The following is an 18,726-nucleotide window of genomic DNA, read 5'->3' as shown; positions in this document are numbered from 1 at the left end:
TGTTTCCTTTTTTTAAATTTTGTTTACTATTTTTAAGGCTTTGCATGACGTTAAAGAACAGAGAGAGGTTGGCCAGAAAGCCCTGAAGGTATAACTTCTATGTGCTATGTTGATCCCAATCATGCATGTGCCGTCTCACTTCACAAGACAACACCCAACAAGCACTCCAAAGCAGATTTGACAAAACTAATGGAATATCACTGGAGAAATATTTGGCAACATTTGGAGGTTCCAAGTTCTCAGATGTGAAGATTTGCTCAATTTCTGTTTTTCTGTAATAGAAAATATAGATGATAATGGTAAGTTGGTCAAAGACAGTTTGGATTTTTAGAATTTTTCTGCCACATTATACTTTTAATTAAAAAATGACTGAAAATCTGTTTCCAGTTATATACTGTTGTTCAGTGATGGAATAATGAAATGAAATGTTACCGTCTGAAGGAGCATAGAACAACAATTAGAAACCAAAGGAATTCAAGTACTCTTGCAAAACCCAGGTCTCAAAATGAATGATGGAGGACATCAGAGCTGAAATTCTACATCAGAGGTTCCAGGTTTTAAAAAAGAAAGTAGAATGAATTAAATTATGTCGTCCATTGGGGCAAGCTTTTGGAACAATGGTGTTGGTGGATATTCAAGCAAAGCAGCTGCCTCCTTTGTGCGTAAAGTTTTTCCACACGACTGTTTCTGCAAAAGTAATGATGACCAGTATAACAATATCATAAGATGTAGCATGGTGGCACACAATAAAAGTAATATATTTCATACCTAAAACAAAACTTTAGCACTCATTTTTTTTGGTTGATTGAGGTATTGGGCTTCAATGAGGCACTAAGAAGTCAGATTGATAAATCATGTCAGCAATTGGTCAGTTGGTCAATCTAAAACTGTAAAAGATGACACACTTTGTGTTCTCCAACTACTGTGTACAGTTAACCAAAGGTCTGGTTTCTGTAGACAATAAAGCCATCCCTTCAACATAAACAAAGACAGCCTCCTCTGGGGGTTGTGCTTATTTGGAGGAGCCTGGTTTTACAGACCACTCGTGTAGCTAAATGTGTTGTACACATGTGGCCTTGAGAGATGTTTCCAGCTGCAGCTTCAGCATGTCTCAATCTGACAAATGGGTCAGATGAAAAGAGGCTCTACTGTCAGTGAACTGACATCAAGTAGAAGGAGACAAGTACATTTTTTGGGCTTCCTGGCATCACTTTTGGCTTTGCTTTAAATGCTTGGCTCCCTGCTGATTACTTACCACTAATCATTTACATCAGCTGAAATATAAAGATATTTTATGTGTTTATTTGTGGAGAAAAGTGTGAGCCTTTGTTAGCGTCATTCAGAATATAATATCAGAGGTAACGCACTGATTTTCACACCACAGCATTCTGAAAGCTGAACTTGAGCCAAACCCTGCTGGCAAAGAGCAAACAGAGACTGTAGGTAAATGCAGACTGCTGTAATGATTAACTAAACCTGGAAGCCAACCAGACATGTGTCTCACTGAAATGAAAGAAAAAAAAAACACATGTCACAAATCCTCACAGAACCTCACAGTGTTATTCCCACTAACTGCCCACGTGTCTTTTCAATTTCAGATTGGTTTTCTTGAAGTCTTTCTTATTGTTGGCTTCTTAATGTATAAAGTACTGCAGTCAAGAGTCTGAACAACTGTCAGCTCAATAAGCTGTAATTATTATTTGAGCACAAGCTATTAAAATTTGGGCCCCAACTATGTTCAAAGTATTTAGAGTACTTGGTAGAATACTGCAGCTTTTAAATATTTTACTCAGTGTAAACATTGTATAGCTTCAAAGAAGAGCTGCAACAAGATGATCCAGAATATAAAAATGTTATCAAAAGGACTGAATGTTTTGGGGGTTTTGTCTGGGTTTGAACGAATTTCAGGGCACATTAAAGGAATAACACAGCATTATGCCATTTTGTCATGATAAACAAATGTTAACCCCAAACACAAGACAGGAAATCTGTTGTGTTTGTGAATCGCTGTAGATGGACTGGGTTCTTTGTGGTATACTGTTGCTATGGTGAAGGGTAATCCTGAGATGACAAGACTGCCTGTTTCCTTTTTTTGTGGGAAACCACTCGATGTTTTCCTGAACATCAAAAAAGAATCAAACACATTTCTCTCAAAGTGAGCTTTATAATGAGGATGTTCGTGAAACTCTAACATGCTAGCTTTTGTTTTTATCTATTTTAAGCCCAAAAGTCTTAGAAAAGACTTTAATTTGAAAGCGCAGAACACATGAATTCTTTTTTTGACAATTATAATATTAATAACAGAGATTTTCCTGCTGCTGTGACATTTCATTTTGTCTCAAACTATATATATTAGTGTGAGATTCCTTGGTCTAAAATATGTATAGAGAGAAAAAAAACTTTCATTAGAAAATATCAGTGGCCACGGGTACTACTGCATTCTGATTGGCTGGTGGCTCTTCATTATATATAGATAACCTTGCAGTTCTTGTGTATCATCATCTTTCCTTACATGAATCCTCACAGCTGGAAGCTTTTAGTTTCAGCTGTTACTAGGCAACATCTGCTGATGGCAGAAACACAGATGTTTATTTTAGGCCTGACATAGATAGTGCCAATAAAATATTTATTTTTTGCCAGTGCCGCCTCAGTATAAAATCAAGTCTGTAGCCATGTTTAGTTCTGAAGTTATTGTCAGCTCTGAGTGCCACAGTCATAATGATAACATGGTGAAAATGAGAAGGGTGCAGTGTTCACTGTGTTTAGCATCTTAGTATATCATGTTAGCTAGCCAACACAAAACCAAGATTTTACACTTCAGTTTGTGCTGTGTAATCCTTTAAAAAAAAAAAAGTGCTGCCGTTTCTGTGGACTTTTATGTTCTCACTGTGTGTGAGCTGATTCTCTCTGGCTTCGTCCTGCAGTCCACAGACATGCAGTTAGTGTTCTATGTTAGCTAGGATAGACTAGGCCATCCACCTCTTGAATTGGATAACCAGTGGATGGATGAATGGATGGATGGATGGATGGATGGATGGATGGATGGATGGACCATATAAACACTGGTGGCTTTAAAAATCTGATTTTAAAATTTTGATTTTTAAAATCTAATTTTAGCTTTGAAAGTTTGATGTGTATTATTTCTTTAATTGTAAATTCAATGTGTTGCTAAAAGATGGAAACCACAGCTTTAAAAAAAATTTATAATACAGGAAATGCTCAATTTTACAGAACACAATTTTGTTTTATTCATGTGCAGAAGCACAACACAAACATACTGATATGTTTGTGCTTAATAAATGAGCACCAACAACTGCAGTTCCTCTAACATTCATTTGGACGTTGCTCAAAAAGCAGGTCAGTGCTCAGAGATTCTTTAGTTAAAATGCAGCTTTATAGCAGTAAGATATTTACCTCCTGTTACAAGGGATGATTTTGGCGTCTACAGTACATTTTTCCATTTCTTTTTGTTGCTTCTTTGTTTTAATTCGGTCTTTTAAACTCCGCTCCACTGTTATGAGCGACAGGTGTACCAACACAGGACGTTATAGTCACTAGCTGTCTGCTAGATCTCCTCTTCACTAATCTGAGTCACTGAACTGTCTCTCTACTGTTTTTGAGAGGCACAGTTCAGTAGTAACTTATGTGGCCTTTTCAGCCTTAAAACAGGATCCATTCTGTTAATGCAAATGAGGACGTTTAGCACATCTACGTACTGCTCTCTCTCTCTCTATTTATAGACAATCAGAGATTTGCCGGGAAGAGAAGAAAAAGGACAAAACAACTCAGGAAAGCCACAGTTTGGAGTTTAGATCAGGACGTCACATTGGCTACTGCCAAAAGAAGGAAACGTGAGAACAGTAACCTCCTCGAGGCTGTAAATGAAGTAATCACACAGTAACTAGTAAAAATAATTCAATGAATAAAAACTCTCCATACACAAAAGATCAGAAGCAGATCAGTGTAAAAGCAATGTGTGGAGGATTTGTTGACTAGCAGTGGTACAGCAGAGCCATGTTTTCACAAACGCTGGTCCATGGTGTTTGCTTTGATGCAAATGCACGAGGAACCTTATGCATATGGGCAGCGTCACATCACATCCTATCACTGGTCTCACACTATTCCATCGACAGACAGCTGTTTGCGTGAATTTTACGGAAGAGGATTAGGGCCACTGGAAAAAAACAAAAAGTGGGCACGTCTTTTTTTTTTTCTTTTCCAAAATTCTGAGAGAAAAAGTCAGTTATCAGCAAGCCAAGAACTTTGTGCTTGAAGTTTGTGTTTTTGTGACTGTTTCAGCCTATGAAGAGATACTTTGTCTTAGTTTTGACTTAGCTCAGCTACAACAGAGATACCCACACAATGACTTAAGGCCACATAAGTGTACATGTAGTTGCTCTTAAACCTTCACCAGACTCCCCATCTTTACAGCAGACAGTCATTATTCTCTATTTACTACATAGCGCTTTATAGTTACTGTCTGCCACTTTATGAGTGTCTGGATTCATGGAGAAACATTTTACTGAGCCATGAATTTTCAGTTTTTGAAAAAGAAAAGAGCAGACAGTGCAGTGCAGTCAGGAAATACACCTATTATCCAGTTTGTCAAATAAATATTCAATACAAATACTATGTAGTTATGAGTCTTATGTGGCTACTTATTACATTCTAGGTAGCTTCTTTGGGCTCGAATGGAATTAAAAGAAAGCAGAAATATCACACAAAAAAGAAAAAGTCACTAAATCGTTTAGGTGTTGATTCATATTATCAGGCAATCGAAGGAGGGATGTAAGTCTGCATCAACCACAGATGCAGTTCCTCCAGTTTTAACTGGAAAAATCTGTACAGTAAAATGTCCTGTTAGGCTCAACGAGTGTTTTGGGGATGTTTTTGGCTCATTCACTCTAAAAGCTCTGTGTCCCTGAGGCTGTTCAAAGGCTGCCTGTAGTTTAAGGGTTTTCCATTTCAGCCTGTGTTAGAGAATCCATCACAGTGAATCACAATGTCTGTAATTATTGCTGTTAAATCTATAGTGTTTCTCTGGTCCAGGACTGCACTGTAACACACTGTAACTGTAACTAACACACACAAACATCTCTGCACACACTACTTTCCAAAACACAGTTTGAATGCACTTTAGGTATTTCAACAATGATTAAACGTTATATTTTCTGCATGCACTCCACAGTATTTTGGAAGCAAATATTGTCCTTCCTGCTCCAAATTTTGCAGATTTCCAAATATTAATATTCTCTAATGCACTTAAAAAGAAATATAAAGTATGCATATGCATTATTGTTCTTAAAGCTACCCAGAATTATTTAAAGATTTAGGATTAGAACGTTTATCATCTAACACAGAGTAAAATAGTTAGTCAGTACAAAACAGCATTTAAACTCTTCATCGGCGCCATGTTTGATGCAGTGCTATCAGTGTTATAACACAGGGCTTCAAATGAGTCTTAAAACGATATCCAGTGTTTTCGACAGCAGCTTCCTACCCTGTATGAATTTCTGATCAAACATTCTGCTCTCTTATGAACCCTCCCTGTCTTGTTTTTGGTCCTGGAAATGCTGCTGCTTAAAACATAACAAGAACACAGTCAATGTACAGTGTGATGCATTTAGAAGCTACCATGCAGCTTGGATAGATTCAGGTAAGACATGTGTTTTGTGTTTAAAGTGAAAAAGCACGCGGTACAAAGAATATTCGCACGTTTTCTCATTATTCTCACAGAGTCCTCAGTTTGCTTCTGCCTTATTTAGTAATGAAGTTCTTGTTCTGCAGAGATGGAAGGTGATTAACTTTGGAGTAATTTACTCACACAAAACGAACAGAAAACCTCTAAACACACAAGACTGACTCACGGTGGATTCAGATATTTTACTCAAGTACACTCACTCACTTACATACTTCTCTAGTTTACCTCAATGGTTTCCAGTTTGAAACTGAAGCCCCTCATATCTTCCTCAGGGTTTGTTTACATGATTTATGCATCTCTTTGCATCACAGTGCACAGCACTGTAAAAAGGTGGCCTGGTCTTCAGAACGTTTCTCTGCAAAAAGCACCTCTTCTCCTGTGTGCTCTGCTCTTCTTTACACTCAGTACTTCCGGTTACCGATCACAGGTGTTCAAACATGAGTTTTTCTACAGCAGCTATTAGATATATCCAGAAGAATTACACATATATGAAGATATTTCTTTGAATGTGGTGGACATTTTATGAGCAAAGTATTTTTATAATGAGCAGATTAATCAGTTATATAAACAGTTACTTTCAAACAGTTTAGCCCAAATACCTCACATCCACCCACAATTTGTGACTTGTATGATGAGGAAATATTTAAATAAACTACAAGATAAATGCCCATATTAGTTACAGAGTGATGTGAAATATTTGGGACAGAAATCTATACCGTCCTAGGGCACATTAGCCTAATTTGATCACCGCTTGCTGCTGTAAACAGAGCACCGCAATGCAGATCCATAAATTTCACAAACGAGCTCCGGCTTTCCTCCAAACATTTATTTCATGTGCAGATGATTAAAACAAAGATCTGAGGTCAGGCTGTTATTAGCTTCTGCCTGAACTCTGTGACCCCGGACTTATCGTTGACCCCCACCTGTGATTGTATCTTGATGAAGAAATCACTATCTCTGACTTACTGTCAGCAGTCATGTCCGCCTTTTTTTCTCCCCACCACACATCCTGCTGCCACCGTAACCTCCACATCACCTCTACTTCTCAGCAGTGTGTAAATGAAGAACGTGACCCAAAACTTTGATTTAAAATCTTTTTAATATACAAAATACTTCAATTTTGGCTTCTTAGTACATGAATCACCTGAAACTGCTCCTCTAATAATACAGTGTAGTTCTCTACTGTCTGTTAGCAAATGAAAAGTGCAAAGTAGTGGACTCTGTCTTCTGTCCACCACGCAGAGGAAAGGCTACTTCAATGCTCCAAAAGCAGTCAAGATCAAACCTTGATCCTACAGATGTCTGTGTTCAAGACAGAAAGAGCAGGGGCACGAGTGACCCAAGCCACGTGCAAAATCAAACTCGTTTCCACAAAGATGTCCTGTGGGTGGAAATAATAATAATAAAAAAAAGAGCCCAGGGTGAGCCAAAGCTTCAGTTAAAGCGTGTTCAAAGTCTGAGATAAAGCCACAGATAAATGGGCCAGCCTGTTTATCTGTTCCTCTCTCTCTCTGTCAGTGCTGCAGCTCCAAACAGCCCAGTCAAGTTTCCTGTCTTGATTTTGGTTATCCTTGTGTGTTTTCTGTCCTACATACTCTTGCCCGCAAAAGCATCTGAGCAGGACTTCAGTGGCTGAACAGCTTTATTCCAAAATGAAAAAAAAAAGTCACTGTTAAGGGCAATACTGGTAAAACCCGAACTCCTTGCAGTAATGTCCGGCGGCTGTTACCGCTTCTTTTTCTGCTTTAAGGATTTCCTTCTTTTCAGAATCATCTCATACAGCTTGTCCATGCCCTCGTGAAGCCCCTCGCCTATTATAGCGCAGGCAGGTTGGATGTGGTAAGTGGTGGAGGGGGTGAGCTCGTGCAGGGCCAGCTGCTTCTCGATATCCGCCACCGGGAGGGATTTGGGCAGGTCCTGCTTGTTGGCGATGACCAGCAGCGGCGTGCCCTGGTTCTCCGCAAACTTGGTGACTTTGTGCAGTTCAGTCTTGGCCTCCTCCAACCTGTCCACATCTACCGAGTCCACGACGTATATGATTCCGTCAGTGCAGCGGCTGTAGGACTTCCACAGGGGCCTCAGCTTCTCCTGCCCCCCCACGTCCCAGAAATGACAACTGATGCCCTTCGCAGTGCAGTTGCTCAGCTTGATCTTCTCCGTGTTGAAGCCGATCGTGGGGACCGTGTTGACAAATTCATTAAATTTAAGTCTGTAAAGAACCGTGGTCTTCCCAGCAGAGTCCAAACCCAGCATGACGATGTGAAGAGACTGGAAGGCAGAGATGCTGGAAACGCTGTTGCCCATTATGGCATTTATTCTGCAGCTGCTGGTTTTATCTCCCGATTCAAGGGGAAGAAAACAGTCCTAAAGCTCAGAGCCTTCCACTTCACGGGTAAAAAAAATCCTTAGGTTGGGATAGTGGAGAGCGGAGAAGCCCCGGTGCGCTGTGGATGACCGATGAGCTCTGCTGTGGCCCTCAGCAGCAGCAGCAGAGGACGCAGAGCTCCGTTCATTAGTATTCTCCTCACACACTCGCATCCATTTGGCGACGAAGGAAAGCTGCGCTGTAAGAACACTCCAGAGACAACAAGGATGACACCGAACAGCCCAACGATCTCTCTGGAAATTGCGCACAAACAGCTCCGCGGTCCGCACCTGTGCGGAAGAAAATAACATCCACCGTTTAATTCACTCACTCCTGGAGAACACTCCTACACCCGCAACGCTCTCCGTGGCCGTGGTTTTGTGAGGCTGTGTGAGGCGGACAAATCAGAAGCGCCCCGCTACGCTCCACCCACCCGGGACATGCGCCAATGAGAGGGCGAGCCTCTGCGGCGATCGGGTTACTATAGACACGCGAGACTGACAAACATGCACAGCCAGCGTTCATAGAGCCGTGGAGGAGTGTTTGTGCATGAAGCTTTGTTTTATTTGAATTATCAGGCTGACTGAAAGAAACACAAACAGGCAGAAATGGATGGAATGAAACAGGAAGGTGTGCAGATCAACGGCGTTAACATGTTAAAGAAACTGGGCGTAGTTTAGTAATCGCATGGAAACAGTCATAGTCAGGTGCGCCACCTTCTGGTGAAACACAGGAGGCACAGGAGGCATGCAAAAGCTGAAAGGAAACCTTTCAGTCTCACGTTAATAAAGATTTCCTGTTGTGTAAAATAAATAAATAAATAATAAAGGTTGCCCGTATTTAAGCTCGTGTAAATGACTTGTTGGCTCTAATATGTGAAACATACTCCATACAAGTCATGTTGAGCCACAAACAGCTTTCCCATCACAAAGTAGAAGCTGCTAGAAGTTTTTGGAAAGGTCACTTTTATATAGAATTTATTTATTTGTCCAGCTAAAAAGTCTCACTGGCATTAAAAATGTCTTCTTTAAACGTGATCTTGAAAAAATAAACAATACAACAGTAGTTATTAATCTGTCATCTGTTCATTTCTTGAAATTTGATGATGTTCCATGACATCAGAGGTGTAAGTGAGTGAACATAGTTATAGTCTGCTGCATTGCTTTCAGAAAACAGAATAAGAACACATTTTCTTACACCTGGTCTCAAACACTGGCCTCCATAAGGCTCCACCCTAAAAGGAGGAAGTCTTACTCACACAGAGACCTAGGTCACCTCTGTGTCACTTACAGGACTAGACTGCTCACAGGAAGCCCTTTTATCATCACTTGTACTTGAACCTTTGGGTTAAGAGTGTGAGCACAAACGAGCTGTGCTGTTTGCTGTTATGCACATCAGTTTGAAATGACTTTGACCCTCCTTTGAAGGATCTGTGCCATGGTTTCGTGGAAAATTATAGTTTTTTCTTTGTTTGTTTACTTAAAATGACAAAATCGCAAATTGAAGTATTGCATATTTACACTTAATGACCTGCCATTTAATGCCATTATCACTTAACATGAACAAAAGTATTATAACATGTGTTATTGCTTTCAGTCTCCCTGGTTTCGTGGGTGCAGTTTGATTTCTGCATAACCTCATGTTCATCACTGACCCCTCCAGGCCCTCCTTCTGTGCTGTAGAGGTTTGTGCAGGCCAGTCAATAACGTTCCCTTTGGTCTTCTGGAGGTAGTTCTTCACCAGGAGAAATGTATTTCAGGTCGCTGTCGAGCCAGACCCAGTTTTGCTGCTGACTGCTTGAGGTCTTCTTTTAAAATCTTCACATAGTCCTCTCTTTATGATCCTTCCACCTTGACGAGATTCCCAGTTCCAGACACACTGAAGAATCCTCACAGCATAATACTCAACTCAGCATCACAGCAAAGTATAGACCTGTCGGTCCACTGTGTCCATTTCCTGCTTTGCTTCTTCAAAGCAGGAAATGGAGATTACATAAACGATTAAGGTTAATATGTGCTAATATGTGCATACGTGTAAATATTTTAATAATGTTTGCTTTAACACCTTCCTGTGATTATTTTCATGCTGGTTTGAAATAAAGTATCTCCCTCTTGTCATGATTCGGCTGTGTGGCAGGCAGGATGGACCCAAACGACCCAAAAGCAGATCATACAAACAACACTAAACTAAACTGGGAAAAACTAATTACAATGTGCACCAGGAGACACAGGGTGAATCACGCACAGCGATCAAGGAGAACGCAACATAGAACTGAGGGAGACGTGGGACATAAATACGCAGAGGGTTAACGAGGGAACACACAGCTGACACAGATAATCATAACATGACAGGGCAGGAGCAAACACAACATGACGCATACTGACGGGAGACTGTCAAAGTAAAACAGAAAGTACACAGAGGCGCAGACAGGAGGGGAGGAGAGAACATGGGGAGAGCACAGACAAAACGGGCTGGGGAAAACATGAAATAAAACACAAGGAGGAGAAACGAGGCACGGGAACTCAGATACGTGGAGGGGGACACGGGATAAAGAAATGAGGGGAATTCTAATAAACTAAACAACCTAGGAACCATAGAATAAATAGAGAACAAAATACAAAAACACAAGAAAACTAAGAACGCTGGGTCAAAATGACCCAGGACCATGACACCTCTGCTGTTACTGCAGCCTACTGCAACTTACATTTAAGGTTTTTGAGAGGCAAAGCATGAAATGGACACAGTGGACCGGCATGTGTATTACAAGCTTTGCTGTGATATCTTGTAATACTCCCTCCACCGTGCTTTAGTGTAGGGACGGTGTTCTTTGGGTTGTACTCCTCTCCTTGCTTTTTCCAAATATAAGCAGTGTGACCAGTAAGCTCTACTTTCAGCTCATCTGACCAAAGGGAGAACTTCCAGTATAAGTGATCTTTCTCCAGGTTGTCCTTACCATACTTCAGTCTGGCTTGAAGGTCTCTCTTCTGCAGAAATTTAGATTTTCTTGGTCGGGAACAGGGCGATTTTGAATAAGATAAGATGGAACTTTATTAATCCCTCGGGTGGGTTCCTCTGGGAAATTCGACTTCCAAAAAGCACAGCAACGACCGAAGTTACAGTTACAGAATTGTTATATATATACACACACACACACACACACACACACACACACACACACACACACACACACACACACACACACACACACACACACACATAAATACAGAGACAAATATAAATAAAATATACAAAGGGGATAAATAGAATAAATAGGAATAAAAAATAAAAATACAAGTGAATTGCACATTTCAAGTATTGAGTCTATTGCACTGTTGACTATTTACAAAAAGTATTGCACAAGGTATTGTACAGTGAGGTGAAGAGGCACTACAGCTTAGTTGTTCCCCCCTCCTTTGTCCTCCTGTTTCCTGTTTCCCCTCCCTCTCCCCTCTCTGGAGGCACCCCCAAAAGTTTTCTTACTTTCTTACAAAAAAGTTTTCTTACTTTTTTGACAATATTTGCTGTTTGTGTGACACACTACTAAAAATATAAAAAGCATACAGTACTGTACTTGTTTGAGACGTAACATTTTAACAACAACAGTATAGATAACCCTCGCTCCCAAAGTGCTTTGTTCCAGCTCGGCTCTCCCCTGCTCTGGCTCTAGCGCTCTTGCTGCTACAGCAATGGTGGCTGAGACTCAGCAGAGTGGAGGTGTAAGTGTCTGGCTTAAAACAGGACATATTAGCTACATTTAACCTTCAGTTACTCTTTATATAATTAGGTAGGAGTCAGGCCATGTTTCTTTTTAGCTGAAAAACATTACACCAGGTAACCTGCAGTGTTGAAAATTTTCCGACAATGTTTGCTACCCTACAATCCGTCCTGCTCTGTAGTAAATTCAGCGACATTTGACCGTCCTGTTGCTCCCATTGAAATGTATACAGCCTATTTAAAATCTAAAACTTTAAATTGTCCTGTTTGAAATGGATACTAACTAACTGACTGACTGAATGCCCATTAACCTTATAACTCCGGTTGTGTGTGTGTGTGTGTGTGTGTGTGTGTGTGTGTGTGTGTGTGTACACAGAGAGACAGCCAGGTTCATAATGGATATGAGGACGTTTTTTCAAAAAAAGGAGCCACATTCAGGTAAAAGTGTAAAATCAAATGATCCGTCAATCAAGAATAATGTTGGATCAATGTTTCAATATTTATATCTTGTATTAGATGTTCATGTGATTTGGTTATCTGCCTTTTGGTTGAAAGTACACTGAGAGGGGACTTTTTGTTAGTGATCTTAATATAATTTTTTTCATATTAATGTAATTTTTCATCTAATTGAATACAATCTATTTGTGTATGATTGTCAGTCCAAAGAGGGAGAGAGGAAAGAGGGGAACATGAGGAGAAAGGGCAAGGTCAGGAAGAACCAGTTAAGAAAACAGACAGGGAACAGTGACAGGCACAACAGAAACTGTTAAACTGACAAAGAGAAAAAAACTCATATAATCTGGAAGCTGTGTTCTCCCTATATTAAAGCTGCTATACAGAATCTGCAAAACAAACTGGTTTGAAACATTTTTGACCCTCTTTAACAACATTCCAACATAACATTATCATTGGGGAGATTACAATTAATGATATATTTTTATGTGGTTCAGCCACAACTCTACTGAAACCTCAGTCAGTAATAGGTAGGCCAACTTTTGGACCGTCCAGTTGTCTGTATGACTGGTGCAGTACCTACATCACATTTGCACACTATCAGAAAGAGCCAAACAGCCCTGGTGGAGTGAGGAGCTGTAAAGAGAAGCAGATGCTCTGTTTATATTCTAAAAATGTTTTAAGCTTGTTTCAAAGATTCTGTACAGCAGCTTTAAATGTTTTCCAAAAGCACACACACACTTATCAGTGTTTCTCAAACTTTTTACAGTGTGTACCACCTGATAAAAATGTCAAGCTCTCCCAAGCACCACTATGAATACATGAAAGTCATAAATCTTACAACACAAAATTATTATTATTAAATTAGTAAAATTAGTATCTGCAATAAAGATTTTTTCATACATTGTTCACATTCTACGACAGGCAAAGTTGCCTCCATTTTTATAGTTTTTATTAATATTTTGTAATAATTTATTTGTAATAATTTATTCTGTTTTGGGAGTGTTTTTTTATGTATCTGTATTATATTATAGATACACATTAAAAGTGAATCTGTCCAAAAAATGCACTCAGTTTTTACTCACTATGAGCATCATTCATTATTCTCCTCCAGTAATTAAGGTTAGGAAATGTATTTTTTCTATTCCAATCCATTCTTCTTTGGCAGCATTTAAATAATCTTTATCAGATTTGATGGTTTTGTTACAGACTTTTTGAAAAAGTGTTTTGCTTTTCTTTCACAATTGTGGGATTAAATTGTGTTAAAATGCACAAAACAGTGATGTCATGTTTTGTGCCGAGGACCCAGGCACAGAGAGACTTGATGAATTTAAGAATCTTATGATTTAATAAAGAAATTTGCAGACGTGCACAGAGATGGTAAAATTCTGATGACTGATAACGGAGTTGAAGACAACAGATGATGAGGACAGGGAGGAACAGGGGTTTAAATGCACCAAGGAGACAGTCAGAGAGAACTTGGAACAACATTTAAGGATGCAGGGACTGACAGAGACAGGTTTAGCTTGCCTGGCTGGGCAGCTCTCTGGGTGCTCACCACCCCCAAAGCTCTGATCCTAGAATCGCCCCTGGTCGGGAACCCCACAGTTCATTCCTGTGCAGAGTTCTAGTAATTAACTTCTTTTAGACTAAAATTCCTGACTCAGCTACGTCATTCACTCATGACACATCTCTCACTAGTTTTCCCACAGTCAATTTTTGCCAGAACACCAGAAACCCCTCCTGTATACGTTACATTGTAGGGTTTCAGGGGGGCATAACCTGCCGTGCACCTCTTAGAAACGTAACCACTCCAACTATTGTTATATAGCACTTTGACACAACCACAAGGTACTTAACGTATAATGCACCAGCACAAGTATAAATGTATTGACGCTGGCCACTTGTATGCATGTTGGCTACCCTGCTTTGTGTCCCGGCAGACACATATGTGGCCCATGATGCACTACCGCCACCGTGTGGTAAGGAGTGTCACTACAGTGCAAAAAAAAAAAAACCCAACAAAAAAACAATTGTGATATCCTGTGCAATAAGGAAGACCTCAGTCATTTCTTCATTTGCCGATGTTACGTCCCCACATAAAAGCTAGGCGAAGAAGGTGGGGGACAGTAACAATTGGATCCGGATTGGAATGAATAGGATGCCAGGCAGAGGTGTTTAACACAAAATAAATCTTTATTATAATCTCACTCTCACACACACACACACACACACACACACACACACACACACACACACACACACACACACACACACACACACACACACACACCAGGCCTTTTCCACACCTAGACCAGAATCACACACTGACCAGCACAGAGGAAATCCACCAGAATCCTCACCCACACCCGCACTGCGCTCCTCCAGCTTATATCACCTCTGGAGGGTAATTGGTGGTAAACGAGGGCGGATGAGCAGCAGGTGCGTCCTAAAGGAGAAGGCAGGGGCACAGAGAAGGAGGAAGAGAGGGAGAGGACAACACCATGCCCACAGCCTCACAGGATGTAACAACCGAACTTGGGCATGTGCAAAAAAACACTGACACTGCTCTCCAAAAACTGTTTCCCCCCTGTGGACAAAACCCTGCCCACCCCCGTTACATCTTAACAACAATTTTCAGCTGCTCCCTTGATTTACAGTAGCTTGTCACATCAGTTTTATTGACATAGCATCTTTCAAGAAATATCACAAAGTGCTCTACAACAAGAAATTCTAAAGAAGAATTATTACAATTATCATTGCAATTGTTACATCAAAACAAGTTTTAAAAGATGTGTTTTTCACTATGTGGTCCACAGATCTCAGGCTCAAATGGAGAAAGTTCCAGAATCTGGACAAAACCTCTGTTCTCCTTAATTTTCAGCCTTGTAAGATACACAGCCAGCCGACCCTGATCACAAGACCTCAAGGACCTGCGTCTGGATGTTCAAGGGTGTGACATGAGAGTACTTAGAAGACTTTGTTAAAAGTCTTGCATTTTCGTTCTGAACAATTTGCTGATGTTCCAAGGAGGGTTAGTCAAGACAAGAGAACAAGGAATTACAGTAATCCAGACAAGATGAAATAAAGGCATGAACAGCAATTTCTAATTCAGAGTGTGATATGTGTTACACACACTCTTAACAGATGTGTTAAGAGAAAAAAGCAAGAGTGAGCCAGAGATTTAACACGATCATCTAAAAGGAACGCTGCTTAAAAAGTTGCCCCCAACGGTTTCTGATAGAAGATTTAGTAAATGTGGCAAAGGGGGGCCTACAGTGTCCATTACCTTTGGCACAAATCTGTCTGGAGACACAAACAAGGACCTCTGTTTTTTCTTCATTAAGCTGAAGAAGACTGTCAGTCATCCAATTTTTAATAGAATCTGAGCACTTATGTAAGACCTGTAGCTATGCTTACTGTAACTCATATGTGTACAGGCCTGTAATAGCCTGTGTAAACATGCTGTAGCAAAAAGGTTCTCTGATAAATCTATATGTATACCAATATGCCTAACAGGTAGTTTAAAAAAATCTTAAAAGAAACAGAATGCCGCTTTTTATAATATACTATTTTATAACAATGTGCAGTACAGACTTCTTCCACTAGATGGCAAAGTCCAACAATAAAACTTGTGAAGAGGTTTCCTTCTATAGTCAGCTGTCATATATCTATATTTCATATGAAACATATTTGACTCAAGAGATGTGACATGAATATCAAGTAAAATGTTGCCTAATCTTTATTTTAGTGCATTTTCACCAATTTATTAGCCTGGATGTAACATAGCTGGACTACAGAATGGGTAAATTTGTCATAGGTCAGAGAGGCTCTGGTGGTCAGAGCAACTTAGTGATTGTGGAAGAGTAAATAGTTCATATTTAAAAGTCACCAAAATAAAGTGTCCTCTTGCCCAGGGTACTCATAATCAGCAGCTTTAAATAAAGGTGGCTCAAAACACGGACACACACATCACACAGTTCCACGAAACGGACATTAAATGTTAGAAGAGCCAGGGAACATGTGCATACACGTTTTCCAGCCCCTTCATTTTGTATTCTAGAGAGGATACCTGCAGGAGAAGCGCCCCGCCCTCCACCTCTCCTCTTCTCTCTAAATGCACACACATTACTCACACATACACAAATCATACACACAAGCTTTGTCATTTTACTGTATGTGGTAGAGCCCTCTGCTGACTGCATGTGTTCCCTGAAGCCTGATTTATTTCCTGGGACATTATCACCAGGAGTATACTGGAGGTAAATAAACTCTATTTTGCAGCCTCTCAAAAAACTGAAATGACAGTCAGGATATATCTGCTCTCCTGTTGCTGGATATCGTTATCTTCACAGGAGCACAGTGGAGCCATTAAACCAGCACCCACACATGAGAAAACAAAGTCACCCTGCTGTGCAGGAGCACTGACCATTGTTAGTGTTTACATACAGATAATACACCCACATTGTTTCTATTCTTTTAAACTAAGGGCACAAAATACACATCTTTATCTGACACACACACACACACACACACACACACACACACACACACACACACGTATGTGTGTGTGTGTGTGTGTGTGTGTTAGATAGATAGATAGATAGATAGATAGATAGATAGATAGATAGATAGATAGATAGATAGATATCAAAGATATAAAAAATTTAAAAATATTACTATTTAAAATCTAAGTAAAAACTAATAAAATACATAACATCAAATTGTTTCTAAATAGCTGTTGTGTTAAAATGTTTTTCTTTGAATATTGTTGTAGAAAGCTCCAGTGTAGTATAAATGACAGTGAAGCAGTAAGTTGGTATTGTGGGTTGAACTCTTATAGCCAGCTAAGCTAGCTGGACTTCTCTCATGTTGTTTCTGTTTCCAGACATGATTTTATTCAGTAGACTCTCTGAGCCAGCTGCCTTTCACACTCTCAGCGGACCCTGACAGGAATCTATTGATCACATTGGAATTTATAGCACATACTTACTTGTTTTTAAGTAAAAGAGGATTTTCATCCAAAGGGCCCACATGTGTATGCACCAAATGTTAAAAATCATGATTTTTTTCACTTCATTAGAAATGTTTTTCAGAAACACTTTCATGTTCTCGGTGGGAGTTGATGGGCTACTTTGTATCTATCTTGGTATGTTTATCTAGTGTTTCATGGGTGTGTCAAAATTCTCCTGCAGACCGGCTACAGCTCCGCAGAGTTATGTTAATTTGATGCTTGTGTTTCTACTAAACATAACTTTGATTTGCGAGAGGATATTAAACATTCGCATAAAAGGCTCAAAGTGGGTCACATGGGTAGAAGCAGCATACAGAGAATGAATGTTTTCAAATGAATGATGTGGAGCTGCCTCACAGTTATAACTACCACTTTGCAAACAGACGCGTAGTAACGAACTTATGAAAGAATAATAAAGATAAAATGAATGTTGGACTTTTTCTCAAGGACAAACATGAAACAGGATCCGTGTCCATGAAGACATGGTAAAACATGTCAGATCAGCTTCAAAGGCTATGGCTATCACTTCCAGCCATTTTTAATGACGCTGGTGTTTGAAACGTTTCTTCTTTGTCTGGTTTTGTCAGAAAGGCTGTAGACAATCAGACTGCAGCTGCCATAAAAGATGACTGATGTAAGAGAGGTGTTTGACTGCGAAATCGTGCTAAATGACTCGTGGGCATGTCAGGTTTTATTCAAAGCTCTGCCAAGGGAGCATATCAGGAAATGTCTCTACACTCATGTGTATGATATGAGCTCCCTTTTAAATTTAGTGAAACTCTCCACTGTAAAACCAAACTCTGAGAATATTTAGGACTTTTGCACCTCCCAAGCTAGTCACAGCTCACCAAACAGCAGTTAAAAAAAAAGTTGCACTAGCTAAAAAATGTTGAACATTTCTACTTTTGCCGACTTAAATATTTTTCCCACTTTAATGAAATGCACTTCTCCATTAATATAACACATTCCAGAGTGGGTATGTGAAGTTCCCAGTTTGAAATGAAAAACAGTGGGTTCCTCTTCTTTTAAGTACTACCTTTAAGGGTCACCACAGCACATTCATCTGCCTCCATCTAACCTTATTTCCTAATATGTTAGCTAAAATATTACACATGTTCTGTCACACTGGCTTGTATATTTAATCTGTTTTCATTTTGACTAGAAAAGCTGCAACCCTGTGAGCAAACTGGGTAGCTCTGTTAATGTTACAGAGACTGTATAGTTAAAGGTAGGAGAGTGCTAAGAGATGTTTTTTTCTGATTATAAAAATGATAATATTCTAAGAATATGAGGCTCCATAAACACAAGATGTAATGAGTAATGGTTCCAATGAAACAGAAGTAGCTGCGGTACTTAATTTGAGAAGTTATAGTTAGACTACTAATATTTGCTTAAAAGTATTTGTGATCATTTTCTTACAAAACATAACTGAGCTTCCCAGCGAAGCAGGATCAGAAATCCGAATGTTTGCCTTTTAAA

The 18,726-nt window shown here is 39.7% G+C and overlaps 1 protein-coding gene across 1 annotated transcript; it reads right to left on the bottom strand.

The window, feature by feature from the left end:
* Positions 1–6,781: 6,781 nt before the first annotated feature.
* LOC113008406 (ADP-ribosylation factor-like protein 4C) lies at positions 6,782–8,451 on the bottom strand. The gene has a single exon (XM_026145781.1). The coding sequence runs from the start codon at positions 8,003–8,005 to the stop codon at positions 7,427–7,429; it is 579 nt and encodes a 192-aa protein (XP_026001566.1). The 5' UTR covers positions 8,006–8,451; the 3' UTR covers positions 6,782–7,426.
* Between the last annotated feature and the right edge of the window lie 10,275 nt (positions 8,452–18,726).

This window comes from Astatotilapia calliptera, chromosome 16, assembly GCF_900246225.1.
Source record: "Astatotilapia calliptera chromosome 16, fAstCal1.2, whole genome shotgun sequence".
Lineage (NCBI taxonomy): Eukaryota > Metazoa > Chordata > Actinopteri > Cichliformes > Cichlidae > Astatotilapia > Astatotilapia calliptera.
This window is presented reverse-complemented; position numbering and strand designations above follow the sequence as displayed.